This window comes from Rhinatrema bivittatum, chromosome 6 (genome assembly GCF_901001135.1).
Source record: "Rhinatrema bivittatum chromosome 6, aRhiBiv1.1, whole genome shotgun sequence".
Taxonomy (NCBI): Eukaryota; Metazoa; Chordata; class Amphibia; order Gymnophiona; family Rhinatrematidae; genus Rhinatrema; species Rhinatrema bivittatum.
Genome location: NC_042620.1, coordinates 130,340,100 through 130,361,771, shown reverse-complemented (window position 1 = coordinate 130,361,771; position 21,672 = coordinate 130,340,100). Strand labels below are relative to the sequence as shown.

General features: G+C 47.8%; 1 protein-coding gene across 7 annotated transcripts in view; it reads right to left on the bottom strand.

Moving 5' to 3' along the window:
• DNAJC10 (DnaJ heat shock protein family (Hsp40) member C10) overlaps positions 1-21,672 on the bottom strand; it is a 334,589-nt gene that overhangs the window by 114,320 nt on the left and 198,597 nt on the right. For all 7 annotated transcript variants that reach the window (XR_003857398.1, XM_029605932.1, XM_029605933.1 and 4 more), the window contains one exon: positions 18,475-18,630. Coding sequence is in view for 6 of the 7 variants with exons in the window: in XM_029605932.1 (XP_029461792.1) it covers positions 18,475-18,630 (156 nt within the window). In the remaining variant the exon portion in view is untranslated. The remainder of the gene's footprint in view (positions 1-18,474; positions 18,631-21,672) is intronic.

Sequence of the window (21,672 nt, the reverse complement as noted above, 5' to 3'; positions counted from 1 at the left end):
GTTGTAGGCTGGTGAAGTTTCAGGTAGCTGTAGTTATGCCCAGGTGGGTGGTGTTGTCTGCATGGGGGCTTTGTTAATTTGCAGGAACTCACTGGAAGGTTAACGGGGCTCCTCGGGGCTACGCCGAAGGGGCGAGACAAAGGGGCAAGCCCCTTTGTCGTGCTCCCCTTCGGCGTGCGACGCACGGCGTGTGACACCTAGGCGTTGTGGTCGCTTTAAAGGGCTCCTGGCCCTGCTGCTATTGGCGGCTGTGCGGGCTGGGATTGGCTGCTTCGCGGCCCGGAGGAGGGCTGAGGGTGGCGCCTCAGATCGCGGCTCCGTGCCGCGTGGTCGGCGCTGGGGGCCGCCAGGGGCAAGGGTGCGATTAGGGCCTTACCCCGGTGGGTCTCGGCGCCGGCTGCGCAGGCCTCGCACGGTCGGGGACGTGGCTGTAGCAGGTAAGAGGCTGATTCACGGCGTCGCGGTCGCTTTAAAGGGCTCCTGGCCCTGCTGCTATTGGCGGCTGTGCGGGCTGGGATTGGCTGCTTCGCGGCCCGGAGGAGGGCTGAGGGTGGCGCCTCAGATCGCGGCTCCGTGCCGCGTGGTCGGCGCTGGGGGCCGCCGGGGGCAAGGGTGCGATTAGGGCCTTACCCCGGTGGGTCTCTGCGCCGGCTGCGCAGGCCTCGCACGGTCGGGGACGCTGGCTGTAGCAGGTAAGAGGCTGATTCACGGCGTCGTGGTCGCTTTAAAGGGCTCCTGGCCCTGCTGCTATTGGCGGCTGTGCGGGCTGGGATTGGCTGCTTCGCGGCCCGGAGGAGGGCTGAGGGTGGCGCCTCAGATCGCGGCTCCGTGCCGCGTGGTCGGCGCTGGGGGCCGCCGGGGGCAAGGGTGCGATTAGGGCCTTACCCCGGTGGGTCTCGGCGCCGGCTGCTTTACATATTAAAACAAAAAACTGTGTTACACTGGTGTATACTCAAATTCTTGTAATACAGAAACACCAACGTGGAAAATGCTGAATATATTATTTATATATAGGTTTTTTTTATGTGGAAACCTCATATATTTCACTAGGGCTATGTTCAAAACGCCTCAAGTGTGGGGTATGCAGTGTATTAATGTACTGCTTTGCATGTCACTCATAACATTTTAGGACTATGCGTCCCCTATTATTATAATCATAGGTAACCAAATATTATTTTAAACAATCATTGTTATGCAGAAAAAGCAGAATTTTAGTCTGAACTTAACTTGACAGTTTGTAAGAACTGGGACTGGGAGAGCGAATGCCCGCTCTCCCAGTGCGCGCACAGACCACTCGCCTGTGCGCCCGATACAGTATTTAAATGAGGCCCGGCAGTAGAAACGGGCAAAAGGAGCGGCAGCTGTCAGCATGTTTGACAGCCGACGCTCAATTTTGCCGGCGTCTGTTCTCGAGCCCGCTGAAAGCCATGGGCTCGGAAACCGGACGCCAACAAAATTGAATGTCCGGTTTTCGACCCGACAGCCACCGGCCGACTTCAAATTTTTTTTTTTCTTTTTTACATTTTTTAGCCTTTGGGACCTCCGACTTTATAATCGCCATGATATTAAGTCGGAGGGTGCACAGAAAAGCAGTTTTTACTGCTTTTCTGTGCACTTTCCCGGTGCCTGAAGAAATTAGCGCCTACCTTTGGGTAGGTGCTAATTTCTGAAAGTAAAATGTGCGGCTTGGCTGCACATTTTACTTACTGAATTGTGCGTGAATACGTGAAGCTATAAGCACTCAAGATACATTGGGTTGAATGATTGAGTGGTTGTAAAATCAAGCTTTCAACATCCATGCTGTCAGGGATAGGGATTGAAAGTTGGAATGGCGCAACCGACCCTGATCCTGAGTTATGAGAGTGGGAGCTACACCCAGGCGAATTGGTTCTCTGATCGAGAGGTCTAGAAGTGTGGGAAACCATACTTGTCGCGTCCAATACGGGGCCATGAGTATCATGGACCCCTTGTCCTGTTGTAGCTTCACTAGAGTTTTGGTTATGAGCGGTATCGGAGGATACGCGTATAGAAGGCCTGAGTTCCAAGGGCGAGCAAAGGCGTCCTTGGCTAGATGGTGATTCTATCTGTGCAGAGCGCAGAATTTGTCCACTTTGTGATTCAGGCGTGACGCAAAGAGGTCTATTGTCAGTTGTCCCCAACGTTGAAATATCCTGGTCGCTACTAAGGGATCCAGGGACCATTCGTGTGGTTGGAACTGACGACTGAGTCGATCCGCCACTATGTTGTGAATGCCTGCCAGATAAGTGGCCCGGAGAAACATTGTGTCAGGGCCCAGTCCCAAATTTGTGCAGCTTCTTCACAAAGGAGATACGAGCCTGTACCTCCCCGTTTGTTGATGTACCACATGGCTACTGTGTTGTCCCCGTTTGGATCAAAATAGTCTTGTGTGAAAAGCAGTCCTTGAACGCATGCAGAGCATAACGTATAGCTCGAAGTTCCAGGAAATTGGTTTAAAATGTTGCTTCGAGTTTTGTCCAAGTACCCTGGGTTTGGAGATTGTTTATGTAAGCTCCCCATCCCAAGGTGGATGCATCTGTAGTTAAAGTTATCTGTGGGACTGGCTGCTGGAAGGGAAGGCTCTTGCGCAAATTGTCCTTGTTCGCCCACCAAAGTAGAGAATAACGTAGCTGGTGGGTTACTTGAATTGGCTTGGATCCATTGTGATCTTAAAGTCCATTGAGTTACCCTCATAGTTAACGTTGCCATAGGAGTGACATGAACTGTGGATGCCATGTGACCTAGCAAGGTTAGAAACTGATGAGCTGTTGCTTTTTTCTATGAGTGAATCGAGTTTGCCAATAGGGAAAGTTTGTCTGCCTGATCCTCGGGTAGAAAAGCTTTTGAAAGTATGGTGTTCAATTCTGCTCCTATGAATTGAAGCTGGTGAGACGGAATGAGATGGGACTTTTGATAATTGATGAGAAAACCCATGGAATGAATTAGAGTAATTTTTCGACTGAGAGAATCCAGAGCTCCTTGTTGAGATTGACTTCTGATGAGCCAGTCGTCTAAGTAGGGAAAGACATGTACACTTTCTTTGTGTAAGTGTGCTGCTAGTACTGCCAGACATTTGGTGAATACTCTGGGAGCAGAAGCAAGTCCGAATGGTAGTACTCTGTACTGGAAATGTTGATGGCCTACCATGAAGCGCAGATACTTGGATGAGGGGGAAATATTGGAATGTGAGCGTAAGTGTCTTGAAGATCCAGAGAACAAAGCCAATCTCCTGTCTGAAGAAGTGGAAGCATGGTTCCTAGAGAAACCATCCTGAATTTTTTTTTCTTCAGAAATTAGTTGAGATTTCTGAGGTCTAGGATGGGATGTAGGCCTCCGGTTTTCTCTGGAATGAGAAAATAACTGGAATAGAATCCTCTGCCCTGCTGAGTCTGGGGCACCGGCTCTACAGCTCTGGCTCTCAGAAGGGTGGATAATTCTACTTGTAATCGGATTATGTGATTTTCGCTTAGAGAAAGAGGTCTCTGAGGAGAATCTCTTGGAATTGAGAGGAAATTGAGTTGATAACCTCAAGATATTATTGCAAGTACCCATTGGTCTGTTATTTGTAACCAATAGTTGTAAAAGGAGGATACTCGACCTCCTACTGGAAGCTCTGGATGACGATTGGAGAGATGGCTTCGGTCTCTGGGAAAGGCCTCAAAAGCCAGCAGCCGGTTCCGTCTGTGGCGGAGGTTGAGGCCTAGCCGTCCTAGGTTGTCTGGACTGAGCTCTTTGTTGCGGCTAGAAGATCTGCCCCTTGACGTTGGAGGGTAATAACGCCTCTGTCGATAGAAGGGCCTTCTAGGTTCTTTTCTTTGAGGCCTACGAGTTGACTGTGTAGCTGGATCCTGCGGAATCAATGAAAGTTGTCACAGGGTTTCTGTATGTTCTTTCAATTGAGCAACCGCATCTTGTACCTTGGAACCAAAAAGGTTATCGCCAAGACATGGGAGGTCAACTAATTTTTCTTGGACTTCAGGCCTGAGGTCCGAGGCTTTAAGCCATGCCCATCGTCTTGCACTTATTCCAGATGCAGCCACTCTGAATGCTGTTTCAAAGCCATCATAGGCAGCACGGACTTCGTGCTTGCCGCCTCTAGTCCTTTTTGGATAATTGCCTGGGCTGCTTCTTGATGTTGCTGTGGGTTAGTGAAGAACACTCCCCACCCAGGCGGCCTCAACGCCGACAACGCAGTGAAATTCACTGTGTAAAAAACTAAAAAAAGCGGCAGGAATTTAAAAACAAAAACCGCGCCGAGAACGGAAGCCCCGCCCGCTGCCGAACCAAGCCTCCAATCACAGCAAGCCCAGAGGGGCTTTAAATCCTCCTCAGCCCGGCGCCATTTCCTCTGCCTTGCTGCTGCCGCCACCGGGGAAGACCTGCGCGATCGGCGCCGAGCCCCGCCGGGGGAAGGTTAGTGAAGAACACTCCCCACCCAGGTGGCCTCGACGCCGACAACGCAGTTAAAGGTGCGATCTGAAGAGCCATTTCGCTGCTACAACTACACAGAGGGAATCACCACTGACGGCTGCAGGAGCTGGGAGAGGGATCCACGCGACTGACACTTGAGCCTATCGGGGTAAGGCCCTTCTACACCAGACAAAAGCACGTACAACAATCACAGTGATCTAGTCACTGACCTGCTGCATAACACGCAACGTTTTAACAACTTTTAATGCTACCAACACACAATGCAGCACTCAACCAACAACAGACAAAAACCCCCTAGTACACAGCAATTAAACAAACTCATAATCTGTCTCTTCCACGATTGAAGTTTGATCCACATTTAAACACTCACTTACAGTGACTGATATCACTTGGAACTACAATTTCACCATGCTAATCTCCCACATTCCAGTTCTCAAATACTCTAACTTCACATACAATACTATGAGAACAAAGACAATTAATTCATATTACAGATCTCTCATCCCTATCATGACTTCTCCCTTCACGCAAATCATGGGTTTAATGACATTCTCTATACTTCTACTTAACACACAATCACTACTAAAAAAAAAGCCATTCTATTAGGAGACATCCTTTCCGATGAGTCCCTAGACATATGCGCAATAACTGAGACCTGGCTCAAAAGCACGGACATCTCAATAATTAACCAACTACCAACAGACTTATGACGTATTCTCAATTCCAAGACCCAAAAAGAAAGGAGGGGGCCTTCTACTGGCTGTTAAAAAGAAATTCAAACTCTCTCTGCAATCCAGCTTACCCCCACACAAGATCGAAATTGGGTTATTCAAATCGAAGAAACTTCAAATTTGCTTAATTTATGCACCACCAGGCATATTGGAAAAAAACCCTTCCTCTCTCACGGAATATATCACCAAATACATTAACATCAGCATACCCACCATCATTCTAGGTGACCTAAACCTACATTTTGAAGCAATTCTCTCCACGCTCAGAGCGATAGGATTTAAACAATCGGTCTCAGGCCCAACGCATAATGCAGGCCATACCCTGGATGTGATATTCACAAACTCTTTAATCAGCACAGAACCCCCTCAATGCTCACCCATACCATGGTCAGACCACTTCCGAGTAGACACTAACTGCACAGTTAACAGTAATCTCCAATCTACACACCCTAAAATTAAAACGATTGAATTCAGGAAAAAATGCCAAATGGAAGAAATCATTGAAGCCCTCACAGATGATCTCCACAAATTAGATCTCACTGATGCCAACTCTGCTTGTCAGTCCTGGCACCATCTCACCAGCAGCATTGCTAATAGACTCTGCCCTTTAATTACAAAAGAGATCAATTCAGAGAGGAAAGATAAAAAAACCATGGTACTCCACGGACCTCAGAAATATGAAACGCGAACTCCGTAAACTGGAAAAGAAATGGCTCAGAAACCAAGACTCAACTCATCTACAAAAATTTAAATCCCTACTCCACAAGTATCGTAAATCAACGGATGAAGCCAAGAAAAACTTCTACACAACAAAAATTCATCAATACCAATTCAATCCACGGGCCCTATTCCAATACGTCTCTAATATTATTTCCCCCTCAATTAACACCTACTCAGAAAATGAGGATATAAATAAATGTGAGAAATTAGTGATCTTCCAGGACAAGATCACTAATATCATGGCTCGATTTACCTCACCGTTGCTGCCGGTAAGTCTATTGCCCACAAACACCACAAAGAACTCACCCATGCTAACAAATTTTGAAACATCAACGGCATCAGAACTTGAAGCAATACTAAAAAAAATCAAACCAGCTTTACACCCAATTGATATAATGCCAACAAAAACTCTCCTTTCTATTCCTACTAGGATTGCACCCGCGATTGCTAACATCATCAACAAATCCATAACAGATGGAGTTTTTCCTTCGCAACTTAAACACGCCATTATAAAGCCCACGCTTAAAAAATCTGATCTTGATCCCTCTGAACCAGCAAACTATAGGCCAGTCTCAAATCTACCGTTATCAAAAACCCTAGAAAAAGTCATAAACAAGCAACTCACAGAATTTCTAGATGAAAATAAACTACTCTTCCCTTCACAATATGGATTCAGGAAGAATCATAGCACTGAAACCTTGCTTATATCTCTTTCAGACTCCATTATAAAAACCTTGGATTCTGGCCACTCCTATCTGCTGGCGCTTCTTGATATCTCGTCAGCGATTGACACTGTAAACCACAATACCCTCTTCTCTCTCCTCTCACAAATTGGCATCACTGGCACAGCCTTATGCTGGATCCAATCCTTCCTGAAAGACAGGACATACAGTGTCAAGATGGGACTCCAAACTTCAAATCCCAGAAGGCTATCACAAGGTGTCCCACAAGGGTCCTCACTGTCATCTACACTTTTCAACGTTTATCTGTCTCCTCTTTGTAAACTTCTGCTTAAATTAGACCTCTGCCATTTTATCTATGCTGACGATGTGCAGATTCTCATCCCCATCAAGGATTCACTGGATAATGCCATGAAAACTTGGGAATTGGCCCTCGCTGAAATAAAAGAACTACTCATGGAAAAATGTCTGGCAATAAACACTAACAAGACCGAACTCCTAATTATCACGCCGCACAAGAACAACTCTGTCAACACATCATCTATCCCTACAGCAGATGCTCCCCATTTGCAACAGGTCCGCAGCCTTGGGGTCATGATAGACAATCACTTTTCCTTAAAAAATTTCATCTCATCTACTATAAAAAATGGCTTCTTTAAGTTGCATACGCTGAAAAGGATTAAACCGTTATTACATGCTCAGGACTTCCGGACAGTGCTTCAAGCCACAATCTTACCAAAACTAGACTACTGCAATGCATTACTTCTAGGTCTCCCAAAAAACACTATTCAACCATTGCAAATGCTGCAGAATGCAGCGGCTCGCTTAATTACCAATATGCGAAAATACGAACACATCACCCCAGCTCTTATGTTTCTACATTGGCTTCCCGTAACGTACAGGATTACTTTTAAAGTACTCTCTCTCATCCATAAATCAATTAACAACCAAGAGATGCAATGGTTTACTGATCAATTTATTTTCCACACATCTACTAGACCAATAAGAAATATCCACCAAGCCAAATTAGCTGTTCATCCTCTCAAACACACAAAACACGTATCCACAAGAGAACGTTCCTTCTCTATAGCGGGTATCAACATGTGGAACAATATGCCTTTGGACTTACGTCTTGAGTCCTGCCACAAAACCTTCAAAAAAACCTCAAAACATGGTTGTTTGAACAAGCTTTCTATCAATGATCAATAAATATCTTATGAATCAGTTTTCTGTATAATTGCTCAATTACACCATGTTCTTATTGTGTCCTTCTCCTCACAGAACTACTTTGATACCAACTCTGCGCTACTTACTTCTTTTCTCCACTAGCCTGTTGCTCTCAGCCCATCACACTTCTACTCCTTTTCACCTCCTTCCTTATGCGAACCTGTGGATTCGACTAGATCTAAACGTTAGAATCCGGCCCTTTAATAGGCTTGCGTTGAAAACTTCATTCGGTGATTGTATTTACTGGAGTTATATATTGGCCTCCTGTATATGTTATTTATATAAAACTTGTTTATCTGACTGATTACATAATATATTAACTGTTATATGTAAAATTTGTTACTACTATTGTTTTTCCTGTAGAACCTGTTATATGTAAAGCCTGTTGCTAAGTTATTGTTCTCTGTGAACCGAGGTGATGTAGAACTATACGTACCGCGGTATATAAGAATCTATAAATAAATATAAACTCTTGCATCTGTTTCCACAGATTTCTTTGATATTGAGTCATGTATAATTGGTAAGAAGATATTTTAGAATTTAACATGGCTCCTTGATATACCTTCCTTCCCAAGGAATCCAAGAATCTGTGATCTTTTCCTGGGGGAGTTGAGGAATGTGGTCTTATCCTTTTCGACTTCTTTTGTGCAGATTCTACCACCACCGATTGGTGTGGAAGCTGTGACTTTTGGTAGCCAGAAGCAGACTGCACCAAATAAGTTGTGTCCATTCTTTTATTTACAGCAGGCACTGAGCATGGATGCTCCCAAAGCTGATGTTGTAGGTCCAGAAGGACGTCATGGACAGGTTTGGCTACTACTTGCTTTGGAGGGTCTACAAATTGGAGAACCTCCAATGTTTGTTGCCTTGAATCTTCCTCTGTCACCAAGGTGAAGGGTATGGTGTCCACCATATCCTGGATGAAATTTGTGAATAAATAATCCTCTGGTGGAGATTTCTTCCTTGGGTCTGGAGGTGAAGGATCTGACGTGAAATCTTCAGATGAAGTGTCTGTGTGTCTTTCATCCCAAGTATCGTATGGATCTTCTCGAGGAGGAGATATTGGAGAAGATCTAGGCGGACAAAGAAGCCCTGAAGGACCTAGTTGCGGGTAATCGAGGGGTATTCCTTTAGGCTGTTCTTTCCGAGGCTTGGGAGGAAGAGCACAGACTACTTCGTCAAATCTCTTCATTATGAGTTGATAGAGTGCTAGTTCTGGATGTCCTGGGTCCCCAGGTGTGATTGGCATCAATGGTATCGGGGTCAGTATCTAAGATGGCGTCAGTGACATCGATGGTCGTGCCGGTATCACTTTAGGCTGTGGTGCCGGCATCGGTGTAGGTACCAGCATCGGTGTAGGTACCGGCATTGATGGAGTAGTCTGCATCGGTGCAGTCACTGGCTTCGGTGGAATCACTGGCATTGGTGATACTACCAGCATCGGCGAAGATGCCGGAATGGGCATCTGCTCCTTAAGGGCCTGGAGCACCGCTTGCTGGATAAAATCCGACAATTCCCGCAGAACAGCTGGTGCAGGCAGAGCAGCTGAACGCGGTGGCGGTGGAGGCGTCGATACTTCTTCCACAGAGCCCTGTGGAGGTTCAACTACTGGTGTTTCTTTGTGAGGTGAAGGCCCCGGCGTCAAGGGTAGCGGTGTTTCCTGAAGTTTTAGCCGCTTGGCGGTCGGTTCCTCTGGGGAGAGGTCTATGTGTGTGGATGTCTATGACTGTGTGTGGATGTCTATGACTGTGTGTGGATGTCTATGACTGTTTCGATCGGTGTTCGATCACTGACCTTGTCGATGCTATCGATGTCGATGGATGGTCTCAGGACCCCTCTGGATGACGTTTTTTCAATATTATTCATTTTGAGACTCCGGCCGGAGACGATTTTGTTGATGTTGAGGGAGAAGGCAAAAGCTGTAGATGGAAAAGATGTTACATCTTCTCTTGGCGAAGTTTTCTTCCCTTCGGAGTCATCTCTGCACATTTAGGGCAGATTGTGACATCATGTTTGTCCCCCAAACAAAGGACACACTCGAGGTGTGGATCTGTAATGGACATTGTCCGATTACAGATAGGACATTTTTTAAATCCGGTAGCCATTTTCAATATAGACAGCCGTCGATGAAATGTGGAAAAAGAATGAGAAAAAAAAGTTTTTACTCAAGGAGTAAAAACGAGACTATGATTACTCACCAGCCGGTGGCAATCTGAGAGATCCCTTGAGGGAGAAAATTAAAAAGTCATTTATTTCTCATTCATCAGTAAACACTGTGAGAAAAACTCACAAGGCTCCTTGCTCCGCGATGCCTACAGCAGCGCGGACAAACGAAGACTGAAGAGAGACCCCTGTGGCAGAGAATATCATGGCATGCTGGGCATGCTCAGTGGCCTCACAGGGCTAGTCAAAAGTTTCTAGAAACTTTGACAGAAAGTTTTCCGTACCAGGGCTCCATCAATGATGTCACCCATATGTGAGGACTAGCATCCTGCTTGTCCTGGGATAAAGAAAGGGATAATATTAGCTGTAAAAAAAAATCCTATAGGAGGTGCCTCAAACTTTGTACTGTAACACAGATGGGAAACAGCACATTCAAAATCATAACCCATCATCCAAGTATTTGTCAGACTGCAATCTGCAATACAGTTTTCCCCTAATTTTTTTTTTAAACAGCTTATTGAATCATGAGAAGAGATCAGATTAAAATAAACTGCCCAGCAGCAAATACCTGAAAAAATGGAAAGATTTTGGATCATCTCTAGTATCATCCAAGGACTTGATTTAAACAAATATTTAGCTTAACAGTCTGCTTTACATGGCCTGAAACCCTGAACTGGTCAATCCAGCAGGATAATCTTGGATTTCTGGATAAGTAAAGTGATTGCAGAAGATCATCAAACACAATTGGATTTTTTGGACTGACTATTAGCAATCCAGGAATTAAAGAAAAGTGTAGCACTGTGGAATACAAGATGTCTGTCAAGAGTCTGAAGACAAGAATTAGTCTCACTCATCAGAAGCTACCTAAAATCATAAAAGTAAAGTAGAGAATTCATAGAAACATAGAAATGATGGCAGAAAAGGACCAAACTCCATCCAGTCTGAACAGCAAGCTTATGGTAGCATCTGCCACGCTGTACAGGTCACCCCCATACTTAGTTTCCCAGACTGTAAAAGTCAGGGCCCTTGTTTATTGCTGTCTGAGTCCAATTCCCCATTATCTCTTGCTGTTGAAGCAGACAGCAATACTGGAGTTGTATCAAAATTATCAGGGTTTTTGGTTAGTAACAGCTGCATCAGCAAGTTGCAGTCTGGGGAAACAAGCATGGGGGTAAAAGTCAGGGACCTTGTTGGTTGCTGTCTGAATCCAATTCCCCTTTTCCTCTTTGACCCCTGCCTTTGAAGCAGAAAGAAATTAGAGTTGCATCAACAGTATGAAGGCTTTTTGGTTAAGGGTAGTAACTGCTAGAACATAACATAGAAACATAGAAACATAGAAATGACGGCAGAAGAAGACCAAATGGCCCATCCAGTTACCCCATACACTCTTGTGAAGTGGGACCACCACTCCTCTTCTCCAATCACTCGGCACCCCTCCCGTTTCCAGGGATCTATTGAACAGGTCATGCAGTGGACCTGCCAGCACATCTCTGAGCTCCCTCAGTATCCTAGGATAAACCTCAGCCAGCCCCATGGCTTTGCCCACTTTCAGTTTTCCTAGTTCTTCATAAGAACATAAGAAATTGTCATGCTGGGTAAGACCAAGGGTCCCATCAAGCCCAGTATCCTGTTTCCAACAGAGGCCAAAAACCAGGCCATAAGAACCTGGCAATTATCCAAAAACTAAGAAGATCCCATGCTACTGATGCAATTAATAGCAGTGGCTATTCCCTAAGTAAACTTGATTAATAGCCGTTAATGGACTTCTCCTCCAAGAACTTATCCAAACCTTTTTTGAACCCAGCTACACTAACTGCACTAACCACATCCTCTGGCAACAAATTCCAGAGCTTTATTGTGCGTTGAGTGAAAAAGAATGTTCTCCGATTAGTCTTAAATGCTTCCCATACATTCTCTTCTGTAAACAGTTTCATCTACCCCATCTCCATCTACAGTCTTGTCAACCATCAAAGCTCCTTTTCCAGCGTGTTCTTCAGTGAACACTGAACTTGATATATATATTTCTTAAAACATTTCTGCCATTTCTTCATCTCTCCACACAGTGCTCCTTATCACCTTTCAGTTTCACTATACCACTTCAGGCCACCCTTCATTCTCTGATATATCTGAAAAATGTTATGTCTCCTCTCTTTACCTCTTTGGCAATCCTTTCTTCCGCTTGACTTCACTTTCCTGATTTCTTTCTTCGTCTTCCTCAGTTTTAGTAGATATGCCTCCTTGTGTTCCTTTTTTTGCGATCCTTTATACTTCCTGAATGCTGTTCTTTTTGCCTTAATTTTTTCAGTCATCTCCTTAAGAGAACCAGATCAGTTTCTTTTTCCTCTTACTCTTTACTTTCCTAACATATAGATTTGTTGCCTTTGTAATAGATCCTTTAAATTTGGCCTACTGTTGTTCCAACTCACCTGTTTTCTCCCAGTCTTCCTCCAGATACATCCTCATTTTGACAAAGTCCATATTTGTGAAATTCAAAACTTGGGTCTGTTTGTGACTTCTCTGTATCGTATTTGAGATATCAAACCATGTCTGATGATCACTAGTGCTCAGGTAAGCCCCTACCTGAACAGCAGAGACATTATCCCCATTAGTGAGCACTAGATCAAGGATCACACACTCTTGTGGGTTTTATTATCATTTGTTTCAGCAGAGCACCTTCAAGGGCATCCATTAATCTTTCTACTTTTTATAAATTCTGCAGAAGGGATGCAAAAAGTATCTAAAAGTAGACCACTGTAGATGCAGACGGTAATGTCTTGCGAAGGTATGCAGTGTCTTCCAAGTTACAGCCCGACAAATTTCCTGAGATGAGATGGACTGGGATTCCGCCCAGGAGGTTGCCTGTGAACGGAGTGAATGGGCCTTGACCCCCACTGGAGGAGTCCGACCGCACCGAGATATGCAGCCACTATTGCTTCCTTGAGCCATCTCGCGATCATGGTCTTTGTGGCCTGCGACCCTTTTTGAGGCCCCAACCAGAGGACGAACAAGCAGTCGGAAGTCCTGAAGTCGTCAGTAACTTCCAAGTAGCGGATTAGGCTGCGCTTGACGTCCAAATGTCGTAAAGATCTTGACTCATCGGCTGCGAAGGACGGAAGCTCTATCGTCTTGATTCACATGGAAAGTTGAGACAACGTTGGGAAGGAAGGAAGGCACTATATGTAAGGAAACCCCGGTGTCCGTAAAACGGAGGAATGGCTCCCTGCACGAGAGTGCTTGGAGTTCTGAGATGCGGCGTGTGGAGCTAATGGCCTCCTTCAGGGTGAGGTCCTTGATGGTGGCGTGGCAAAGGGGCTCGAAAGGAGGACCTGCAAGAATCCTAAGGACCAGGTTAAGACTCCAAGAGGGACAAGGTCCCGGACCGGAGGCCACAGATGCTTCACCCCCTTGAGGAAACGGGTGATATCCGGATGAGACAAGAGAGTAGCATGATCAGTTGACTGAATGAACGAACCCAACGCGGAAACTTGTACTCGCAGAGAATTGTAGGAGAGTCCTTTGTCCAGGCCGTCCTGTAGGAATGCGAGGACCTGGGGTATTGAAACCCTGCTGGTATGGGTGTCGTGGTCAGTGCACCATGACTCAAAGACCTTCCAGACCTTCACGTAGGCGACCGAAGTGGAGGTCTTCCTAGCCTTTAGAAGGGTCGAGACTACTGCGTCATGGTAACCTTTGCGCTGGAGCCGCCTCCTTTCAAAAGCCAGGCCGCAAGACAGAAGCGTTCTGTCTGGTCGAAAAATATCGGCCCTTGATGGAGTACCCGAGGAAGATGTCAGAGGCGCAGCGGGCCGCCTCTGCGAGGTTGAGCAAGTCCGCAAACTACGGTCGTCGCGGCCACTCCAGGGTTACCAGGATGATGGGCCCCTGATGTGTCTCTATTCTTCGTAGCACCTTGCCCACAAGAGGCCATGGAGGGAATACGTATAGGAGGAGATGAACCGGCTACGCCCTCCGCCCCGTGCTCCCGCCTGCGACTGAAGAATCGTGGCGCCTTGGTGTTTCGCGATGTCGCCATGAGGTCCAGGCAGGGTGTCCCCCAGCGACTGATGAAGAGCTGCATCACCTCGTCGGAGACAGCCCACTCCCCGGGATCCAGAGTCTGTCGGCTCAAGTAGTCTGCCTGAATGTTGTCTACGCCTGCGATGTGGGAAGCTGCCAGGCGTGTGAGGAATTGCTCTGCCCACACCATCAGGTGGGCTGCTTCGAGATCCACATGTCGGCTCCTCGTATCGCCCTGGCGACTGATGGAAGCTACAGTGATCGCGTTGTCCGACAGGATCCTTACTGCCCGATTTCTCACAAGAGGCAGGAAATGTATAAGCGCCAGACGCACAGCCCTCGTTTCCAGGTGAGCCTTTGTCCACTGCCCCTGGGCGGAGCTCCGTTGACACACTGCTCCCCAACCCGTCAGGCTGGCGTCGGTGGTGATCACCATCCAATCCGGTATTTCAAATGAGGTGCCTTGTGCGAGATGCAGTGGATCCAACCACCAAAGGAGGCTGGTTCCGGCAGTCGATGGGAGAGGGAGGACTAGCTGGTAGTCCTGCGATACCGGTTACCAGCGTGAGAATAGTGCTGCTTGTAAGGGAAGCAGATGCGCAAATGCCCATGGTACTAGATCGATGGTGGAGGCCATGGATCCCAGGATCTGCAGATAATCCCAAGAGGTGGGCTCTGGAAGTGCGGTGAAGCAATGGATCTGGTCTGAGAGATTGTGCCTTGTCCGGGCTTAGAAAAACCTTGCCCTGAACCATGTCGAAGCGTGCGCCCAAGAAATCCAAGTGCTGCGAAGGCCCGAGACTGCTCTTGGTGAAGTTCACCACCCAGCCAAGTGACTGAAGGAGTTGAACGACCCGGGAGACTGCCTGCTGCCCCTGGGAGAAGGTCTTCACCTGGCTGAGCCAATTGTCCAGATAGGAATGGACTAGGATTCTCTCCCATCGGAGAGCTGCTGCCACCACAATCATGATCTTCGTGAACGTCCGCGGAGCGGTCGTCAAGCCGAAGGGGAGAGCCTGGAATTGAAAGTGCTGGTTGAGAATCTTGAAACGCAGGAATCTCTGATGAGCCTTGCAGATGGGAATGTGGAGATAGGCCTCTGTCAGGTCCAGAGAGGCGAGGAACTCTCCCTGATGTACCGCCGCGATCACGGAGCGCAGGATCTCCAGGAGGTCAACGACTCGGAGAGACTTGTTGACCTCCTTGAGATCCAAGATTGGGCGGAAGGCTCCGTCCTTTTTGGGTATGACGAAGTAGATTGAATAATGGCCTGAACTCACCTCTCCGGAGGGGACAGGCGAGATGGCCCCGAGATCCAGGAGCCTGTCGAGGGTTTGTTGTACCACTTGTCGCTTGTGACTCGGACCGCACGGTGAGAAGAGGAATCTGTCTCTTGGGGTGTGAGCAAACTCCAATGCATAGCTGTTCTTTAGGATGTCTAGGACCCACTGGTCCAAGGTGATTTGAACCCACTCCTCGTAGAAGAGGGATAGTCGTCCTCCAATCCGGGGGATCGAGGAGTGGGTGAGTCTGGCATCATTGGGGGGATTTGGAGGAACCCCCTTGCGGGGCCCCCTCTCTGGGTGTTCTGCATCCACGAAAGGAATGGGGCCACGACTGTGTTCTGGTGGAAGGAGCCCTGGGCACCATCTGCCGGGAACCGCGATAGCGGCGTTGAGCGCGGGCTCGACTCCGGAAAGAAGTGAACGATCGGTTAGACCGCTGGCGGTCCTCGGGAAGACGATGGACCGCGTTTTCCCCCAAAGACTTAATGATCTGGTCGAGGCAGTCTCCGAAGAGAAACTTGCCCTTGAAAGGAAGAGGTCCAGGGCTGGATTTGGAAGAGGAATCTGCCGACCAATTGCGAAGCCAGAGGAGGCGCCTTGCCGAGACTACGGAGACCATGGATCTTGCTAAGACCTGGAGTAGATCGTACAGAGCATCCGCTCCGTAAGCTATGACGGCCTCCAGATGGTCCGCTTGGACTGCGTCCTCCGGTGCTAGTTCCTGGGAGGTGAGAAGTTGTTGGACCCAACAGAGTCCAGCCCTCTGTGCGAAAGAACTATAAATGGCAGCGCGAACTCCCAGGGCCGAGACCTCAAAAACCCTCTTTAGGTAGACTTCCAGCTTCCTATCCTGGAGGTCATGCAGGGTCATACCCCCAGTGACCGGTATTGCTGTCCGCTTGGTAACCGCCGACACCACTGAATCCACCTTTGGAACCCTGAGGAGCTCCAGGAAGTCCTCTGGGAGCGGATAAAGTTTTTCCATCGATGGTCCGACCCTGAGGAAGGTTTCGGGAGTATCCCATTCCCTGGCCTGGAGCTGTAGGAAGGTGGCATGGATGGGAAAAGCCCGGGACAAGGGGCTCAGGCCAGCCAGAACTTTATCCCCTTTCTTGCTAGAAGAGGCGACGACTGGCACGGGGGGTCCTGGGGGGTCTAGGGGAGGCTCAAAGTCCAACTCCTGCAGGATATGAGGTATTAAGTCCTCTAACTCCTCCTTTTGAAAGATGTGAAGGACCCGCGGATCACCTCCTTCCAGTTGCGCAGCGAGGAGCGGATCATCCCCAAGTGAAGACGGGGGATCTCCCCCCAGATCCGGGAGAGGGACCGCCCCTCCTCCCAGGGGGAGGACAATATGTATCCCCTGGTCCGGCCCTGGTGCCCCCCTCCGAAGTGCCCTGGGCCCCCATGGGTGTCTCCGATAGCCACCTTGGTCGGTGGTGGCTCAAACCCGGGAACATTAGGATTCTCCAGATGCTGAAGGTAAGCAGCATGCATGAGCAGAATGAACTCCGCCGAGAATGCGGGGGGGGGGGGGGGGGGAGGCAGTAGGGAAGTCCCCCAGGGGTACCGGGAGAGCTAGCAAGGGAACCTGGGTAAGCATTGGCGGGGATATGTCAAAGAAATCCTCCCCTGCATCTCCTGATGGCTGCTGCATGTTGTCCCCTGCATCCAAAATGGCTGCCGTTCTCGCTGAAAGCGGGGCCGGGGCCGGCTCTTGCAGTCCACGGCGTGCTGGAGCGCGCGAAAAAGCTTTATCCCACGGCAGAGAGGTGTCCTCCCCATCAGGGAGGCACCTTTCACAAAGACCCTCATGTGACCCTCGTGACCCCGGGCTGCTGCACACCGAGCAGCGGGGCTGTGGCATGGTCGGGGGCGACCGGGGGGAGGAGGAGGGAGGAGAGCCGCTCTGAGCCGACAACCAAAGAGCGCCGCGGGGAGCGGGAAAGACGCCTCCGCTGTACCCTTATCCCCGGCAATTGGCAGCAGAGGAATGTGCCTCTCTGCTGAGGCGGGCCCGGGGAATGCGCGTCTCGGAGGCCGCAGGGGAAAGCGTGGCAAGAGGGGGGGAGGGGCTGGCACCACCAGCATCCACCACCCTAAACACTACAAAGGCTAGAACCTGTAAAAGGAAACAGGAGAAAAATAACAGAAAAGCCCGAAGTAGCCACTTACCCCACCGAAGGAGGAATGGGGGAAGGGAAGGTGCTCACACAGCACTGCTTGCAAGAGATGAGAAAAACTCCAAAACAGAGCTTCTAACTTTCTTAAAGCCTTTTTTTTTTTTTTTTTTTTTTTTTTAAAGCCAAACTTGATCCAACCTTGAGAACAGAAGAAGAAAAATAGAATTGTGGAGAAAAATCCACCAAACAGGGGAAGCACACGATTCCCCTACTCCTATCTGCTGGAGTCAGAAAGATACTGAGGATCTAGGGAGGGTGCACTGGTTAATATGTCAGCACCCTCCGAAGCTTTGTCTGACTCCATCTGCTGGACAGGGGACATAACCCACCGTCTGGACTGATCCTGGTATGTACAGGGAACACCCGATCTCAACTGACCATCCTGGAGCTGCTGCACCCAACGTAGTCAAGCTCTGACCAGAGAGCCGTCTCTTACCAGCTCCTTGTTCCTGTGCTATAAAATTCTTTTTTTTTTTTTTTTTAAATTAACTTTACTAAACTAGCTAAGCATGGAAAACAGAGCTGTCCAGCACTGCAAGAGGATAAGCCTGATGTAAAAAGAAGAGGCACACTGAGAAAACCAGCTGCCCTGAGCGTAAAGTTGCCTCGTGAAGGGGAGGAATCTAGACTACCATATTTATACTCCACAGATCACGGACCGAGCACACAAAAGGATCACCGACTCCCAGCTCATCCACCACAACCAGACAGGGAAGGATCCACCAGGACCCAAAAATCCCTTGGGAGGAAGGCTCATAAAAACTAGAAACCTCTCCAGACTGTAGAACTGCAGATTATGCACCATCCACCATCTGCAGAAGAGAGAGAAATACTGAGGAACTGCAGGTGGCACCAGGGGTTATGAAGCAGTGTCAGTGAAACTTTCGCTGTCTCCATCTGCTGGCAGGGATGCATAAACCCAGGAGTCTGGACTGATCTGGGTATATACAGGGAATGACCTAAGAGCTTTTAAGTTCTACCTTGCTGTAAGTATATAGAGAGAGGCTATTTCACTTACCCTTGCCATCCTTTTCCATTCTGGCATTAAAGCCTGGCATGGCCCACACCAAGGAGCATAGAAATCAACCATCCAGATTTCATCACGCTTTCTTCGGTTAACCAGTTCACTGAAAGTCTCTGGTGTTAGAGCAACTACTGATGGATTCATTAGATCCTGAAAAACAGAAAATGATGTGTAAGTTTCACAACACATTACCCTTACAAATTTAGGACCTGTAACCAGCTACCAGACACCCTGAAGAAGTTCAAGAAAAGGAACCTCCAGACCAAATACATGAGGAGGACTGTTGATTTTTTTTTTTTTAAGATAAAATATCACTTGATATGCATATCTTAGAAATTAATTTGCAATCTCAATTATAAGGTCTGGTATCTGTTTAAAGTTGGGGGGGCATATATCAAACAGCTACCCTTTAATGTTAATTGATATGATTCATTTCTTAAATTTAGACTGTATGGAATTTCTTACTATGGGAGATTTCAATCTCCACATAGACTTCATTTCTCTTTCTGAGAGCTGTGATTTCTTCTTGAATTCCTTGGAACCTTTGGGCTGGTCACAAATTATTACAGAACCACACACAAATTGGGTCATACTTTAGATTTATTTGTCAAAACTTTGTCTAATTTTATCGACCATTCCAATTCCTTGGTCAGACCACTTCCTAAGTTTAAAGCTTCTGTAGTTTAATTAAAAAAATTCACCTGATGATATTCTGTAAGAAAATGACATCCCTTCGATGTCAAAACTTAAAAAAAAATACGTGGCACCCTATGATTCAAGGTAAAATAGCCATGTCAGCTGATGAAGCATCCCTGATTTAGGGGAACTCCTTGCAATCAGCTCTTAACCAAATTGCCCCTAGTTAGAACATAAGAAATTGCCATGTTGGGTCAGACCAAGAGTCCATCAAGCCCAGCATCCTGTTTCCAACAGAGGCCAAAACCAGGCCACAAGAACCTGGCAATTACCCAAACACTAAGAAGATCCCATGCTACTGATGCAATTAATAGCAGTGGCTATTCCCTAAGTAAACTTGATTAATAGCAGTTAATGGATTTCTCCTCCAAGAACTTATCCAAACCTTTTTTGAACCCAGCTACACTAATTGCACTAACCACATCTTCTAGCAACAAATTCCAGAGCTTTATTGTGCGTTGCGTGAAAAGAAAATTATTCCTTACCTGCTAATTTTTGTTCCTGTAGTATCAAGGATCAGTCCAGACAGTGGGTTATCTCCCCCTTCCAGGAGATGGAGTCAGATAGAACTTTGAAGGCTGCTTCCTTATAAGGTAGTGCACCCTCTACTAATCCTCAGTATGGAGTATAACAAAGCAAAGAGGAAAACAAGGATGGATCAAGAACAATAGAATTCAGTAACAAATAACAGTGTGCAATGGGCACAAAATAGTGTCAAACAACAAACTTGCAGAATGAACCATTAACCAGCCAAAGGAAAAAAGGCGCTGAAGAACAATTTGAGCAGAGAAGCAATCCCAAACCTAACAAACAGTCAGGGAGGGCGTCTGCACTGATCCTTGGTACTACAGGAACGAAAATTGGCAGGTAAGGAATACTTTTCTTTTCCCTGTATGTACCAGGATCAGTCCAGACAGTGGGATGTACCAAAGCTTCCCTACATAGGGTGGGCCCCGGAAAGCCCTGCTCGAATGACCCTAGAGCCAAAGGAGCCAAAAGTAGGCGACTGTATGTGTAGACGATAATGACGAGCAGAGGTATGTAACGATTTCCAAGTTGCCGTTCAACAAATCTAGAACGAGACAGATTGCATCTCCGCCCAGGAAGCAGCTTGAGCTCGAAGAGAATGGGCCTTGTCACCCGCCGGAGGTTGTCGACCCGCCCCAACGTAGGCCACCAAGATAGTCTCTTTCAGCCAGCGAGCAATGGTAGTTTTCGACACCTTGGCCCCTTTCTTCGGACCATGCCAGAGAACGAAAAGATGGTCTGACAAGCAAAAATCATTAGTGACTTCCAGATAGCGAATGAGGATATGCTTGACATCTAGCTTGCATAGATCTGCCAATGCGTTCGCTGAGAAGGACGGAAGCTCTACTGTCTGATTCAAGTGGAACTCGGAAACCACCTTGGGCAGAAAAGCAGGCACAGTGTGCAAAGAAACTCCTGAATCCATAAAACGAAGGTAGGGCTCTCTGCAAGAGAGTGCTTGAAGCTCCGAGATTCTGCAAGCAGAACAGATAGCTACCAGGAAAACCATCTTGAGAGTGAGATCCTTGAGGGTCGTGAAACGCATGGGTTCAAAAGGTGGCCCGACCAAGATTTGGAGAACGAGATTGAGACTCCACGAGGGATAAAGAGCGTGGACCGGAGGTTTCACGTGCTTCACCCCCCGAGGAATCGGATGATATCCGGGTGAGAGGAAAAGGAAGTTCGCTCTCGTTGATGAAGTAGAGAACCTAGGGCAAAGACTTGCACTCTCAGCGAGTTATAGGCCAGACCCTTGTCCAGTCCCTGTTGAAGAAAAGATAGGATCTGAGCCACCAAGGCAGACAGTGGCGACACAGGTATGGAGGCACACCAGTTCTCAAAAACCTTCCATACCCTGACATAGGAGATGGAGGTAGACGTTTTTGTAGCCTTGAGGAGGGTCGAGATAATGGCCTCTGGGTATCCACGCTATCTCAGCCAGCGCCTCTCAAAAGCCAGGCCACAAGACAGAAGCGATTGGCTGGGCGAAAGATACCGGACCCTGACGCAGCAAGCATGGAAGGTGACCCAGGCGAAGAGATCCGTCCATTGCGAGGTTGATCAAGTCTGCAAACCACGGGCGACGGGGCCATTCTGGCGCCATCAGTATTACCGGGCCTTGGTGGGACTCTATTCTCTGGAGCTCCTTGCCCACCAGAGGCCAAGGGGGAAACACGTAGAGGAGAACATGATGGGGCCAGAGGAGGACTAACGCATCCACTCCCTCTGCCCCGTACTCTCTTCTGTGACTGAAGAACCGAGCTGCCTTAGCATTCCGGGAGGTTGCCATTAGGTCCAGGTAGGGTGTCCCCCATCTGTGGAACAGGAGATTCACCGCCTCCTCTGAGAGTTCCCACTATCCGGGATCTAGATGTTGACGACTGAGAAAGTCGGCTTGAACGTTGTCTACGCCTGCAATGTGGGAAGCCGCTAGGCGGGAGAGGTGAGTCTCCGCCCACACCATCAACC